This window comes from Heptranchias perlo, unplaced genomic scaffold (assembly GCF_035084215.1).
Source record: "Heptranchias perlo isolate sHepPer1 unplaced genomic scaffold, sHepPer1.hap1 HAP1_SCAFFOLD_321, whole genome shotgun sequence".
In the NCBI taxonomy this organism is placed as follows: Eukaryota; Metazoa; Chordata; class Chondrichthyes; order Hexanchiformes; family Hexanchidae; genus Heptranchias; species Heptranchias perlo.
The window spans coordinates 95,516-108,730 of NW_027139333.1; the positions used below are offsets into that span (position 1 = coordinate 95,516).

Here is a 13,215-nt window from a genome sequence, read left to right on the forward strand (position 1 = left end):
GAAAAGAGCCCCAGTCTGTTCAATCTTCCCTGATGGGTATCACCTCTCAGTTCTGGTATCATCCTAGTAAATCTTTTTTTGCAGCTTCTTCAATGCCTCTATATCCTTTTTATAATAGAATCATGGGATACAGCATGGAAAGAGGCCACTCGGCCCACCGAGTCCATGCTGGCTCTCTGCAAGAGCAATCCAGTTAGTCCCACTCCCCCGCCCTTTCCCCGTAGCCCTGTAAATTTTTTCCCTTCAAGTATTTATCCAGTTCCCTTTTGAAGGCCATGATTGAATCTGCCTCCACCACCCCCTCGGGCAGTGAATTCCAGATCCTAACCACTCGCTGGGGAAAAAACTTTTTCCTCATGTCGCCCTTGGTTCTTTTGCCAATCACCTTAAATCTATGTCCTCTGGTCCTTGACCCTTCCACCAATGGGAACAGTTTCTCTCTATCTACTCTGTCTAGACCCTTCATGATTTTGAACACCTCGATCAAATCTCCTCTCAACCGTCTCTGTTCCAAGGAGAACAACCCCAGCTTCTCCAGTCTATCCACGTAACTAAAGTCCCTCATCCCTGGAATCATTCTAGTAAATCTCTTCTGCAACCTCTCTAAGGCCTTCACATCTTTCCTAAATATATGGAGACGAGAACTGTTCACAGTGCTCCAAGTGTGGTCTAACCAAGGTTCTATACTAGTTTAACATAACTTCTCTGCTTTTCAATTCTATCCCTCCAGAAATGACCCCCAGTGTTGATTTGATTTTTTTATGACCTTATTAACCTGTGTCACTACTTTTAGTGATTTGTGTATTATCTGTACCCCCGATCCCTCTGCTCCTCTCCTCCAATTAGACTCTTATTATCCAAGTTGTATCTGGCCTATCAAAATGCATCACCTCACACTTACTTGTATTGAAATTAATTTTCCAATTACACTCCCATTCTACAAGTTTACTAATATCCTCTTGCATTTCCAGCCATTCTTTCTTTGTATGAACAACTTCCCCCAATTTGGAGTCATCAGTAAATTTTGAAATTGTACTTCCGATTCCCGAGTCCAAATCATTGATGTAAGTTGGAGAAGGAGGTTCTCAGTCTGGAATCCTGAGGGTCTGGGGATGGGAGGGGCCCTGGGGGTGGGAGGGGCCCTGGGAGGAGGGCAGGGCCCTGGGGGGAGGGGTTCTGTGAGGGGGAGGGGTAGGGGCCCTGCGGGGGGAGGGGTACTGTGAGGGGGAGGGGTAAGCGCCCTGCAGGGGGAGGGGCCCTGTGATCCATCGGGTCCTTTTGGGCTCCATAAGAAATGGGAGCAGGAGTAGGCCATACGGCCTCCCGAGCCTGCTCCACCATTCAACTTGGATACATTACACTCGGTCCCTTCATCCAAGTCATTAATATAGATTGTAAATAGCTGAGGCCCAAGCACTGATCCTTGCAGCAACCCACTAGTTACAGCCTGACAACCTGAGAATGACCCGTTTATCCCCACTCTCTGTTTTCTGTCCATTAACCAATCCTCTATCCATGCTAATATATTACCCCCAACCCCATGAGCCCTTATCTTGTGTAACAACCTTTTATGTGACACCTTATCGAATGCCTTTTGAAAATCCAAATATACTACATCTACTGGTTCCCCTTTATCTGCCCTGCTAGTTACATCCTCAAAAAACTCTAATAGATTTGTCAAACACGATTTCCCTTTCTTAAACCATGTTGACTCTGCCTGGCTGATGATGGATCCCTTTTTTTGGATTCAGAGAGATTTATCTGCAGAGCCCATGCCAGTTCAGAGGCTCTTTTCCCTCTGGATCCGTCAGCGAGGATGCCCTCGGAGTTCTGTGGGTGGAACTGCTGAAGTGGGCGCGGTGGGTACCTCAAGGCTTGTGCTAACACTGGCACAGCTGACCAGTGCCCTCCATGTAATATAAACTAAATGGTGTAATTCTAAAGGGGATGCAGGAACAGAGAGATCTGGGGGTATATGTGCACAAATCGCTGAAGGTGGCAGAGCAGGTTGAGAAAGCATTCGGGATCCTGGGCATTATAAATAGAGGCATAGAGTAGAAAAGTAAGGAAGTCATGATGAACCTTTATAAAACACTGGTTCGGCCACAACTGGAGTATTGTGTCCAGTTCTGGGCACTGCACTTTAGGAAAGATGTGAAGGCCTTAGAGAGGGTGCAGAAGAGATTTACTAGAATGATTCCAGGGATGAGGGACTTTAGTTACGTGGATAGACTGGAGAAGCTGGGGTTGTTCTCCTTAGAACAGAGACAGTTGAGAGGAGATTTGATCGAGGTGTTCAAAATCATGAAGGGTCCAGACAGAGTAGATAGAGAGAAACTGTTCCCATTGGTGGAAGGGTCAAGGACCAGAGGTCATAGATTTAAGATGATTGGCAAAAGAACCAAAGGTGACATGAGGAAAAACTTTTTTACCCAGCGAGTGGTTAGGATCTGGAATGCACTGCCCGAGGGGGTGGTGGAGGCAGATTCAATCATGGCCTTCAAATGGGAACTGGATAAATACTTGAAGGGAAAAAATTTGCAGGGTTACAGGGAAAGAGCGGGGGAGTGGGACTAACTGGATTGCTCTTACAAAAAGCCGATATGGGCTCGATGGGACAAATGGCCTCATCCTGTGCTGTAACCATTCTATGATTCTATAAGAAAGTTCTCTTGTACTCATTTCAGGAATTCCTCCCCTTCTTCACCCTTTACACTGTTACTGTCCCAGTCTATATTGGGATAATTGAAGTCCCCCATTATCATTACTCTATAGTTCTTGCATCTTTCTGAAATTTGCCTGCAAATTTTCTCCTCCATCTCCTTCCCACTATTTGGTGGCCTATAGTACACACCCAGTAACATAATAGATCCTCTATTGTTCCTTAATTCTAACCAAATAGATTCCCTCTTTGACCCTCAACTACATCATCCCTTTCCAGTGCGAGAATAGTTTCTTTGAACCTGCTGTTATGGGATGTCCTGCTAAATATCTACACCCAGGTCTCGCAGGAAAGCCTTGCAGTGGGGAGTTGGCATTACCGCTTGGCTCAGGGAGAGCGAGCAGATACTCCATTGTTGCCTCAGGGCGAGTGTGGAGATCCCCTTTCTTGGCCCAGATGCCCTCTGGGGAATGCAGCACCCGATTGCCATTTTAACCAAGCGCCCCCAGCATTCCCAGCAGGCAGGGAGGGTTAAAATCAGGCCGGGAGTGTGTGCCCAGAGACTGAGTCAGGTTAATTTTAATGGATGGTGATAGTTTGAGTCCAGCCGTGTAGTTGTTCTGATACTGGAACAAAGACCCAGGGAATGTCAGATCAAATCACAGCAGAGCAGATGGAGAATTTGAGTTCAGTATAAAAACCCTGGAAATAAAAAGCTGGTCTCGGTAATAGTGACCGTGAGGCTGGTCTCAGTAATAGTGATGGTGAAGCTGGTCTCAATAATAGTGACGGTGAAGCTGGTCTCAGTAATAGTGACCGTGAGGCTGGTCTCAATAATAGTGACCGTGAGGCTGGTCTCAATAATAGTGACGGTGAAGCTGGTCTCAGTAATAGTGACCGTGAGGCTGGTCTCAATAATAGTGACCGTGAGGCTGGTCTCAATAATAGTGACCGTGAGGCAGGTCTCAGTAACAGTGACCGTGAAGCTGGTCTCAGTAATAGTGACCGTGAGGCTGGTCTCAGAAGTAGTGACCATGAGGCTGGTCTCAGTAATAGTGACGGTGAAGCTGGTCTCAATAATAGTGACCGTGAGGCTGGTCTCAGTAATAGTGACCATGAGGCTGGTCTCAATAATAGTGACCGTGAAGCTGGTCTCAGTAATAGTGACCGTGAGGCTGGACTCAGTAATCGTGACCGTGAGGCTGGTCTCAGTAATAGTGACCGTGAGGCTGGTCTCAGTCATAGTGACCGTGAAGCTGGTCTCAGTAATAGTGACCGTGAGGCTGGTCTCAGAAGTAGTGACCATGAGGCTGGTCTCAGTAATAGTGACGGTGAAGCTGGTCTCAATAATAGTGACCGTGAGGCTGGTCTCAGTAATAGTGACCGTGAAGCTGGTCTCAGTAATAGTGACCGTGAGGCTGGTCTCAGAAGTAGTGACCATGAGGCTGGTCTCAGTAATAGTGACGGTGAAGCTGGTCTCAATAATAGTGACCGTGAGGCAGGTCTCAGTAACAGTGACCGTGAAGCTGGTCTCAGTAATAGTGACCGTGAAGCTGGTCTCAGTAATAGTGACCGTGAGGCTGGTCTCAGAAGTAGTGACCATGAGGCTGGTCTCAGTAATAGTGACGGTGAAGCTGGTCTCAATAATAGTGACCGTGAGGCTGGTCTCAGTAATAGTGACCGTGAGGCTGGTCTCAATAATAGTGACCGTGAAGCTGGTCTCAGTAATAGTGACCGTGAGGCTGGACTCAGTAATCGTGACCGTGAGGCTGGTCTCAGTAATAGTGACCGTGAGGCTGGTCTCAGTAATAGTGACCGTGAAGCTGGTCTCAGTAATAGTGACCGTGAGGCTGGTCTCAGAAGTAGTGACCATGAGGCTGGTCTCAGTAATAGTGACGGTGAAGCTGGTCTCAATAATAGTGACCGTGAGGCTGGTCTCAGTAATAGTGACCGTGAAGCTGGTCTCAGTAATAGTGACCGTGAGGCTGGTCTCAGAAGTAGTGACCATGAGGCTGGTCTCAGTAATAGTGACGGTGAAGCTGGTCTCAATAATAGTGACCGTGAGGCTGGTCTCAGTAATAGTGACCGTGAGGCTGGTCTCAATAATAGTGACCGTGAAGCTGGTCTCAGTAATAGTGACCGTGAGGCTGGTCTCAGTAATAGTGACCGTGAGGCTGGTCTCAGTAATCGTGACCGTGAGGCTGGTCTCAGTACTAGTGACCGTGAGGCTGGTCTCAGTAATAGTGACTGTGAAGCTGGTCTCAGTAATAGTGACGGTGAAGCTGGTCTCAATAATAGTGACCGTGAGGCTGGTCTCAGTAATAGTGACCGTGAAGCTGGTCTCAGTAATAGTGACCGTGAGGCTGGTTTCAGAAGTAGTGACCATGAGGCTGGTCTCAGTAATAGTGACGGTGAAGCTGGTCTCAATAATAGTGACCGTGAGGCTGGTCTCAGTAATAGTGACCGTGAGGCTGGTCTCAATAATAGTGACCGTGAAGCTGGTCTCAGTAATAGTGACCGTGAGGCTGGTCTCAGTAATCGTGACCGTGAGGCTGGTCTCAGTAATAGTGACCGTGAGGCTGGTCTCAGTAATAGTGACCGTGAGGCTGGTCTCAGTAATAGTGACTGTGAAGCTGGTCTCAGTAATAGTGACGGTGAAGCTGGTCTCAGTAATAGTGACCGTGAAGCTGGTCTCAGTAACAGTGACCGTGAGGCTGGTCTCAGTAATAGTGACCGTGAGGCTGGTCTCAGTAATAGTGACCGTGAAGCTGGTCTCAGTAACAGTGACCGTGAAGCTGGTCTCAGTAACAGTGACCGTGAAGCTGGTCTCAGTAATAGTGACCGTGAGGCTGGTCTCAGTAACAGTGACCGTGAGGCTGGTCTCAGTAATAGTGACCGTGAAGCTGGTCTCAGTAACAGTGACCGTGAGGCTGGTCTCATTAATAGTGACCGTGAGGCTGGTCTCAGTAATAGTGACCGTGAAGCTGGTCTCAGTAACAGTGACCGTGAAGCTGGTCTCAGTAACAGTGACCGTGAGGCTGGTCTCAGTAACAGTGACCGTGAGGCTGGTCTCAGTAATAGTGACCGTGAAGCTGGTCTCAGTAACAGTGACCGTGAAGCTGGTCTCAGTAACAGTGACCGTGAAGCTGGTCTCAGTAACAGTGACCGTGAGGCTGGTCTCAGTAACAGTGACCGTGAGGCTGGTCTCAGTAACAGTGACCGTGAAGCTGGTCTCAGTAATAGTGACCGTGAGGCTGGTCTCAGTAACAGTGACCGTGAAGCTGGTCTCAGTAATAGTGACCGTGAGGCTGGTCTCAGTAACAGTGACCGTGAGGCTGGTCTCAGTAATAGTGACCGTGAAGCTGGTCTCAGTAACAGTGACCGTGAAGCTGGTCTCAGTAACAGTGACCGTGAAGCTGGTTTCAGTAATAGTGACCGTGAGGCTGGTCTCAGTAACAGTGACCGTGAGGCTGGTCTCAGTAACAGTGACCGTGAAGCTGGTCTCAGTAATAGTGACCGTGAGGCTGGTCTCAGTAATAGTGACCGTGAAGCTGGTCTCAGTAATAGTGACCGTGAGGCTGGTCTCAGAAGTAGTGACCATGAGGCTGGTCTCAGTAATAGTGACGGTGAAGCTGGTCTCAATAATAGTGACCGTGAGGCTGGTCTCAGTAATAGTGACCGTGAAGCTGGTCTCAGTAATAGTGACCGTGAGGCTGGTCTCAGAAGTAGTGACCATGAGGCTGGTCTCAGTAATAGTGACGGTGAAGCTGGTCTCAATAATAGTGACCGTGAGGCTGGTCTCAGTAATAGTGACCGTGAGGCTGGTCTCAATAATAGTGACCGTGAAGCTGGTCTCAGTAATAGTGACCGTGAGGCTGGTCTCAGTAATAGTGACCGTGAGGCTGGTCTCAGTAATCGTGACCGTGAGGCTGGTCTCAGTACTAGTGACCGTGAGGCTGGTCTCAGTAATAGTGACTGTGAAGCTGGTCTCAGTAATAGTGACGGTGAAGCTGGTCTCAATAATAGTGACCGTGAGGCTGGTCTCAGTAATAGTGACCGTGAAGCTGGTCTCAGTAATAGTGACCGTGAGGCTGGTCTCAGAAGTAGTGACCATGAGGCTGGTCTCAGTAATAGTGACGGTGAAGCTGGTCTCAATAATAGTGACCGTGAGGCTGGTCTCAGTAATAGTGACCGTGAGGCTGGTCTCAATAATAGTGACCGTGAAGCTGGTCTCAGTAATAGTGACCGTGAGGCTGGTCTCAGTAATCGTGACCGTGAGGCTGGTCTCAGTAATAGTGACCGTGAGGCTGGTCTCAGTAATAGTGACCGTGAGGCTGGTCTCAGTAATAGTGACTGTGAAGCTGGTCTCAGTAATAGTGACGGTGAAGCTGGTCTCAGTAATAGTGACCGTGAAGCTGGTCTCAGTAACAGTGACCGTGAGGCTGGTCTCAGTAATAGTGACCGTGAGGCTGGTCTCAGTAATAGTGACCGTGAAGCTGGTCTCAGTAACAGTGACCGTGAAGCTGGTCTCAGTAACAGTGACCGTGAAGCTGGTCTCAGTAATAGTGACCGTGAGGCTGGTCTCAGTAACAGTGACCGTGAGGCTGGTCTCAGTAATAGTGACCGTGAAGCTGGTCTCAGTAACAGTGACCGTGAGGCTGGTCTCATTAATAGTGACCGTGAGGCTGGTCTCAGTAATAGTGACCGTGAAGCTGGTCTCAGTAACAGTGACCGTGAAGCTGGTCTCAGTAACAGTGACCGTGAGGCTGGTCTCAGTAACAGTGACCGTGAGGCTGGTCTCAGTAATAGTGACCGTGAAGCTGGTCTCAGTAACAGTGACCGTGAAGCTGGTCTCAGTAACAGTGACCGTGAAGCTGGTCTCAGTAACAGTGACCGTGAGGCTGGTCTCAGTAACAGTGACCGTGAGGCTGGTCTCAGTAACAGTGACCGTGAAGCTGGTCTCAGTAATAGTGACCGTGAGGCTGGTCTCAGTAACAGTGACCGTGAAGCTGGTCTCAGTAATAGTGACCGTGAGGCTGGTCTCAGTAACAGTGACCGTGAGGCTGGTCTCAGTAATAGTGACCGTGAAGCTGGTCTCAGTAACAGTGACCGTGAAGCTGGTCTCAGTAACAGTGACCGTGAAGCTGGTTTCAGTAATAGTGACCGTGAGGCTGGTCTCAGTAACAGTGACCGTGAGGCTGGTCTCAGTAACAGTGACCGTGAAGCTGGTCTCAGTAATAGTGACCGTGAGGCTGGTCTCAGTAATAGTGACCGTGAGGCTGGTCTCAGTAACAGTGACCGTGAAGCTGGTCTCAGTAATAGTGACCGTGAGGCTGGTCTCAGTAACAGTGACCGTGAGGCTGTCGGATTGTCATAAAAACCCAACTGGTTCAATAATGTCCTTCAGGGAATGAAACCTGCCGTCCTTACCCGGTCTGGGCCTATAGGTGACTCCAGTCCCACACCAACATGGTGCGGGACTGGAGTCACCTGCCTTCTGAAGGGACCTAGCGAGAAACCCAGTGGTATCAAAACAATTGCAAAGAATCCACAAAGATGACAGAGCTTGAAGAAGGCTCATCACCACCTTCTCAGGGCAACTAAAGATGCCCAATAAATGCCGGCCTTGCCAACGACACCCACATCCTTAAAGAACTTTGAGACCAGGAGCTGTCTGAGGAGGCCGTGAGACACAGGTCACTAATTTTGCTTCCATTGATCAGGAGAGATGCATAACATGCAGACAATCAGATATTGCCCATTCTACATTCGATTGCCAAAAGTTAAATGACATTCCAGGCGGTCAGAGCAGTGAGTTCTCACTCCACCCTCCTTGGCCTTTCACAAAAACATGTACTAAATCCTTTTCAGTATTCAGAAGCTATTTGTTTCCTGGTGGATTGGGTTTCTGTGATGCAGCCTTGTCAGACGTAACTCATCCTAATCCACATTCAGACATCCTTACCTCTGATCAATTCAACAAGAGCATCACTCACAGGATCGTGGTCAGGACACTAAACGGGCAGTCATCAGGACAGGTGAGGGACTGTGTCCAGGACAGGTGAAGGACTGTGTTCAGGGCAGGTGAGGGACTGTGTTCAGGGCAGGTGAAGGACTGTGTCCAGGACAGGTGAAGGACTGTGTTCAGGGCAGGTGAGGGACTGTGTTCAGGGCAGGTGAGGGACTGTGTTCAGGGCAGGTGAGGGACTGTTTTCAGGGCAGGTGAGGGACTGTGTTCAGGACAGGTGAGAGAATGTGTCCAGGACAGGTGAAGGACTGTGTTCAGGACAGGTGAGGGACTGTGTTCAGCACAGGTGAGGGACTGTGTTCAGCACAGGTGAGGGACTGTGTTCAGGACAGGTGAGGGACTGTGTTCAGGACAGGTGAGGGACTGTGTTCAGGACAGGTGAGGGACTGTGTTCAGGGCAGGTGAGAGAATGTGTCCAGGACAGGTGAAGGACAGCGTTCAGGACAGGTGAGGGACTGTGTTCAGGGCAGGTGAGGGACTGTGTTCAGGACAGGTGAGGGAATGTGTTCAGGACGGGTGAAGGACTGCGTTCAGGACAAGTGAGGGACTGTGTTCTGGACAGGTGAGAGAATGTGTCCAGGACAGGTGAAGGACTGCGTTCAGGACAGGTGAGGGACTGTGTTCAGGGCAGGTGAGGGACTGTGTTCAGGACAGGTGAGGGACTGTGTTCAGGGCAGGTGAGGGACTGTATTCAGGGCAGGTGAGGGACTGTGTTCAGGACAGGTGAGGGACTGTGTTCAGGACAGGTGAGGGACTGCGTTCAGGACAGGTGAGGGACTGTGTTCAGGACAGGTGAGGGACTGTGTTCAGGACAGTTGAAGGACTGCGTTCAGGACAGGTGAGGGACTGTGTTTAGGGCAGGTGAGGGACTGTGTTCAGGGCAGGTGAGGGACTGTGTTCAGGACAGGTGAGGGACTGTGCATAGGGCAGGTGAGGGACTGTGTTCAGGACAGGTGAGGGACTGTGTTCAGGACAAGTGAGGGACTGTGTTCAGGACAGGTGAGGGACTGTGTTCATGACAAGTGAGGGACTGTGTTCAGGACAAGTGAGGGACTGTGTTCAGGACAGGTGAGGGTGAATGTTCAGGACAGGAGAGGGACAGTGTGCAGGACAGGTGAGGGACTGTTTTCATTGCAGGTGAGGGACTGTGTTCAGGACGGGTGAGGGACTGTGTTCAGGACAGGTGAGGGACTGTGTTCAGGGCAGGTGAGTGACTGTGTTCAGGGCAGGTGAGGGACTGTGTTCAGGACAGGTGAGGGACTGTGTTCAGGAAAGGTGAGGGACTGTGTTCAGGACAGGTGAGGGTCTGTGTTCAGGACAGGTGAGGGACTGTGTTCAGGGCAGGTGAGGGACTGTGTTCGGGACAGGTGAGGGACTGTGTTCAGGACAGGTGAGGGACTGTGTTCAGGGCAGGTGAGTGACTGTGTTCAGGGCAGGTGAGGGACTGTGTTCAGGACAGGTGAGGGACTGTGTTCAGGAAAGGTGAGGTACAGTGTTCAGGACAGGTGAGGGACTGTGTTCAGGACAGGTGAGGGACTGTGTTCAGGACAGGTGAGGGACTGTGTTCAGGGCAGGTGAGGGACTGTGTTCAGGACAGGTGAGGGACTGTGTTCAGGAAAGGTGAGGGACTGTGTTCAGGACAGGTGAGGGACTGTGTTCAGGACAGGTGAGGGACTGTGTTCAGGACAGGTGAGGGACTGTGTTCAGGGCAGGTGAGTGACTGTGTTCAGGGCAGGTGAGGGACTGTGTTCAGGACAGGTGAGGGACTGTGTTCAGGGCAGGTGAGGGACTGTGTTCAGGACAGGTGAGGGACTGTGTTCAGGGCAGGTGAGTGACTGTGTTCAGGGCAGGTGAGTGACTGTGTTCAGGACAGGTGAGGGACTGTGTTCAGGAAAGGTGAGGGACTGTGTTCAGGACAGGTGAGGGACTGTGTTCAGGACAGGTGAGGGACTGTGTTCAGGGCAGGTGAGGGACTGTGTTCAGGAAAGGTGAGGGACTGTGTTCAGGACAGGTGAGGGACTGTGTTCAGGACAGGTGAGGGACTGTGTTCAGGACAGGTGAGGGACTGTGTTCAGGACGGGTGAGGGACTGTGTTCAGGACGGGTGAGGGACTGTGTTCAGGACGGGTGAGGGACTGTGTTCAGGACGGGTGAGGGACTGTGTTCAGGACGGGTGAGGGACTGTGTTCAGGACGGGAGAGGGACTGTGTTCAGGACGGGTGAGGAACTGTGTTCAGGGAAGCTGAGGGACTGTGTTCAGAGCAGCTGAGGGACTGTGTTCAGAGCAGCTGAGGGACTGTGTTCAGAGCAGCTGAGGGACTGCGTTCAGGACGGGTGAGGGACTGCGTTCAGGACGGGTGAGGGACTGTGTTCAGGACGGGTGAGGGACTGCGTTCAGGACAGGTGAGGAACTGCGTTCAGGACAGGTGGGGGACTGCGTTCAGGACAGGTCAAGGACTGGCTTCAGGACAGGTGAGGGACTGTGTTCAGGACAGGTGAGGTACTGTGTTCAGGACAGTTGAGGGACTGTGTTCAGGACAGGTGAGGGTGTGTGTTCAGGACAGGTGTGGTACTGTGTGCAGGACAGGTGAGGGACTGTGTTCTGGACGGGTGAGGGACTGTGTTCTGGACGGGTGAGGGACTGTGTTCAGGACAGGTGAGCACTGCGTGCAGGATTGGTGAGGGACTGTGTTCTGGACAGTTGAGAGGCAGTGTTCAGGACTGGTGAGGGTCTATATCCAGGGCCATGGGGGACTGTGTTCTGGAGAGTTGAGGGATGGTGTTAGGTGAGGGACTGTGTTCACGACAGGTGAGGGATTGTGTTCAGGACAGGTGAGGGACTGTGTTCAGGACAGGTGAGGGACTGTGTTCAGGACAGGTGAGGGACTGTGTTCATGACAGGTGAGGGACTGTGTTCACGACAGGTGAGGGATTGTGTTCAGGACAGGTGAGGGACTGTGTTCAGGACAGGTGAGGGACTGTGTTCTGGACAGGTGAAGGACTGTGTTCAGGACAGTTGAGGGACTGTGTTCTGGACAGGTGAGGGACTGTGTTCAGGACAGGTGAGGGACTGTGTTCAGGACAGGTGAGGGACTGTGTTCATGACAGGTGAGGGACTGTGTTCACGACAGGTGAGGGATTGTGTTCAGGACAGGTGAGGGACTGTGTTCAGGACAGGTGAAGGACTGTGTTCAGGACAGTTGAGGGACTGTGTTCTGGACAGGTGAGGGACTGTGTTCAGGACAGGTGAGGGACTGTGTTCAGGACAGGTGAGGGACTGTGTTCATGACAGGTGAGGGACTGTGTTCACGACAGGTGAGGGATTGTGTTCAGGACAGGTGAGGGACTGTGTTCAGGACAGGTGAGGGACTGTGTTCTGGACAGGTGAAGGACTGTGTTCAGGACAGTTGAGGGACTGTGTTCTGGACAGGTGAGGCACTGTGTTCAGGTCGGGTAAGGTACTGTGTTAAGGTCAGGTGAGGGACTTTGTTCAGGACAGGTGAGGGTCTGTGTTCAGGACTGTGTTCAGGACAGGTGAGGGTTTGTGTTCTGGACAGGTGAGGGACTGTGTTCTGGACAGTTGAGGGACTGTGTTCAGGACAGGTGACGGACTGTGTTCAGGACAGGTGAGGGACTGTGTTCAGGACAGGTGAGGGACTGTGTTCAGGACAGCTGAGGGACTGGGTTCTGGACAGGTGAGGCACTGTGTTCAGGACAGTTGAGGGACTGTATTCAGATCGGGTAAGGTACTGTGTTAAGGACAGGTGAGGGACTGTGTTCGGGACAGGTGAGGGACTATGTTCAGGACAGGTGAGGCCCTGTGTTCAGGACAGTTGAGGGACTGTATTCAGATCGGGTAAGGTACTGTGTTAAGGACAGGTGAGGGACTGTGTTCAGGACAGGTGAGGGACTGTGTTCAGGACAGGTGAGGGACTGTGTTCAGGACAGGTGAGGGACTATGTTCAGGACAGGTGAGGCCCTGTGTGCAGTACAGCTAAGGGGACACTGTGTTCAGAGATTAGGGACTGTATTAAGGACGGTTGAGTTTCTGTGTTCAGGACAGGTGAGGCACTAGGTTTACGACAGAGGAGAGAATGTGTTCAGGAGTGCAGAGGGACTGTGCTCAGGAAAGTTGAGTGACTGCATCCAGAAATGATGAGGCACTGTGTTCAGGACAGGTGAGGGACTGTGTTCTGGACAGGTGAGGGACTGTGTTCTGGACAGGTGAGGGACTGTGTTCAGGACAGGTGAGGGACTGTGTTCAGGACAGGTGAGGGACTGTGTTCAGGACAGGTGAGGGACTGTGTTCAGGACATGTGAGGGGCTGTGTTCAGGACAGGTGAGGGACTGTGTTCTGGACAGGTGAGGGACTGTGTTCTGGACAGGTGAGGGACTGTGTTCTGGACAGGTGAGGGACTGTGTTCTGGACAAGTGAGGGATTGTGTTCAGGACAGGTGAGGGACTGTGTTCTGGACAGGTGAGGGACTGTGTTCTGGACAGTTGAGCGACTGTGTACTGGACAGGTG

The 13,215-nt window shown here is 51.2% G+C and overlaps 2 protein-coding genes across 2 annotated transcripts in view; one reads left to right on the forward strand and one right to left on the reverse strand.

Moving 5' to 3' along the window:
• Positions 1-3,350: 3,350 nt before the first annotated feature.
• Positions 3,351-6,776, reverse strand: LOC137311293 (uncharacterized). The gene is made up of 4 exons (XM_067978583.1): positions 6,612-6,776; positions 6,180-6,515; positions 4,884-5,219; positions 3,351-4,814 (listed from the first exon to the last, which is right to left on the reverse strand). Exons 1-4 carry the CDS (start codon positions 6,774-6,776, stop codon positions 3,351-3,353), a joined length of 2,301 nt encoding a protein of 766 aa, XP_067834684.1.
• Positions 6,775-13,215, forward strand: part of LOC137311294 (potassium voltage-gated channel subfamily A member 10-like) — a 53,340-nt gene continuing 46,899 nt past the window's right edge. Inside the window, exon 1 of the mRNA XM_067978584.1 lies at positions 6,775-6,936. Within this exon, the coding sequence (XP_067834685.1) occupies positions 6,775-6,936 (162 nt within the window). The remainder of the gene's footprint in view (positions 6,937-13,215) is intronic.

Coding starts and splice junctions, on each gene's coding strand:
- LOC137311293 (XM_067978583.1), bottom strand. CDS start 6,776: ATGGTCACTACTTCTGAGACCAGCCTCACGGTCACTATTACTGAGACC. Junction 6,516..6,611: donor TTACTGAGACCAGCCTCACG/GTCACTAGTACT, acceptor ACTATTACTGAG/ACCAGCTTCACGGTCACTAT. Junction 4,815..4,883: donor TTACTGAGACCAGCCTCACG/GTCACTAGTACT, acceptor ACTATTACTGAG/ACCAGCCTCACGGTCACTAT.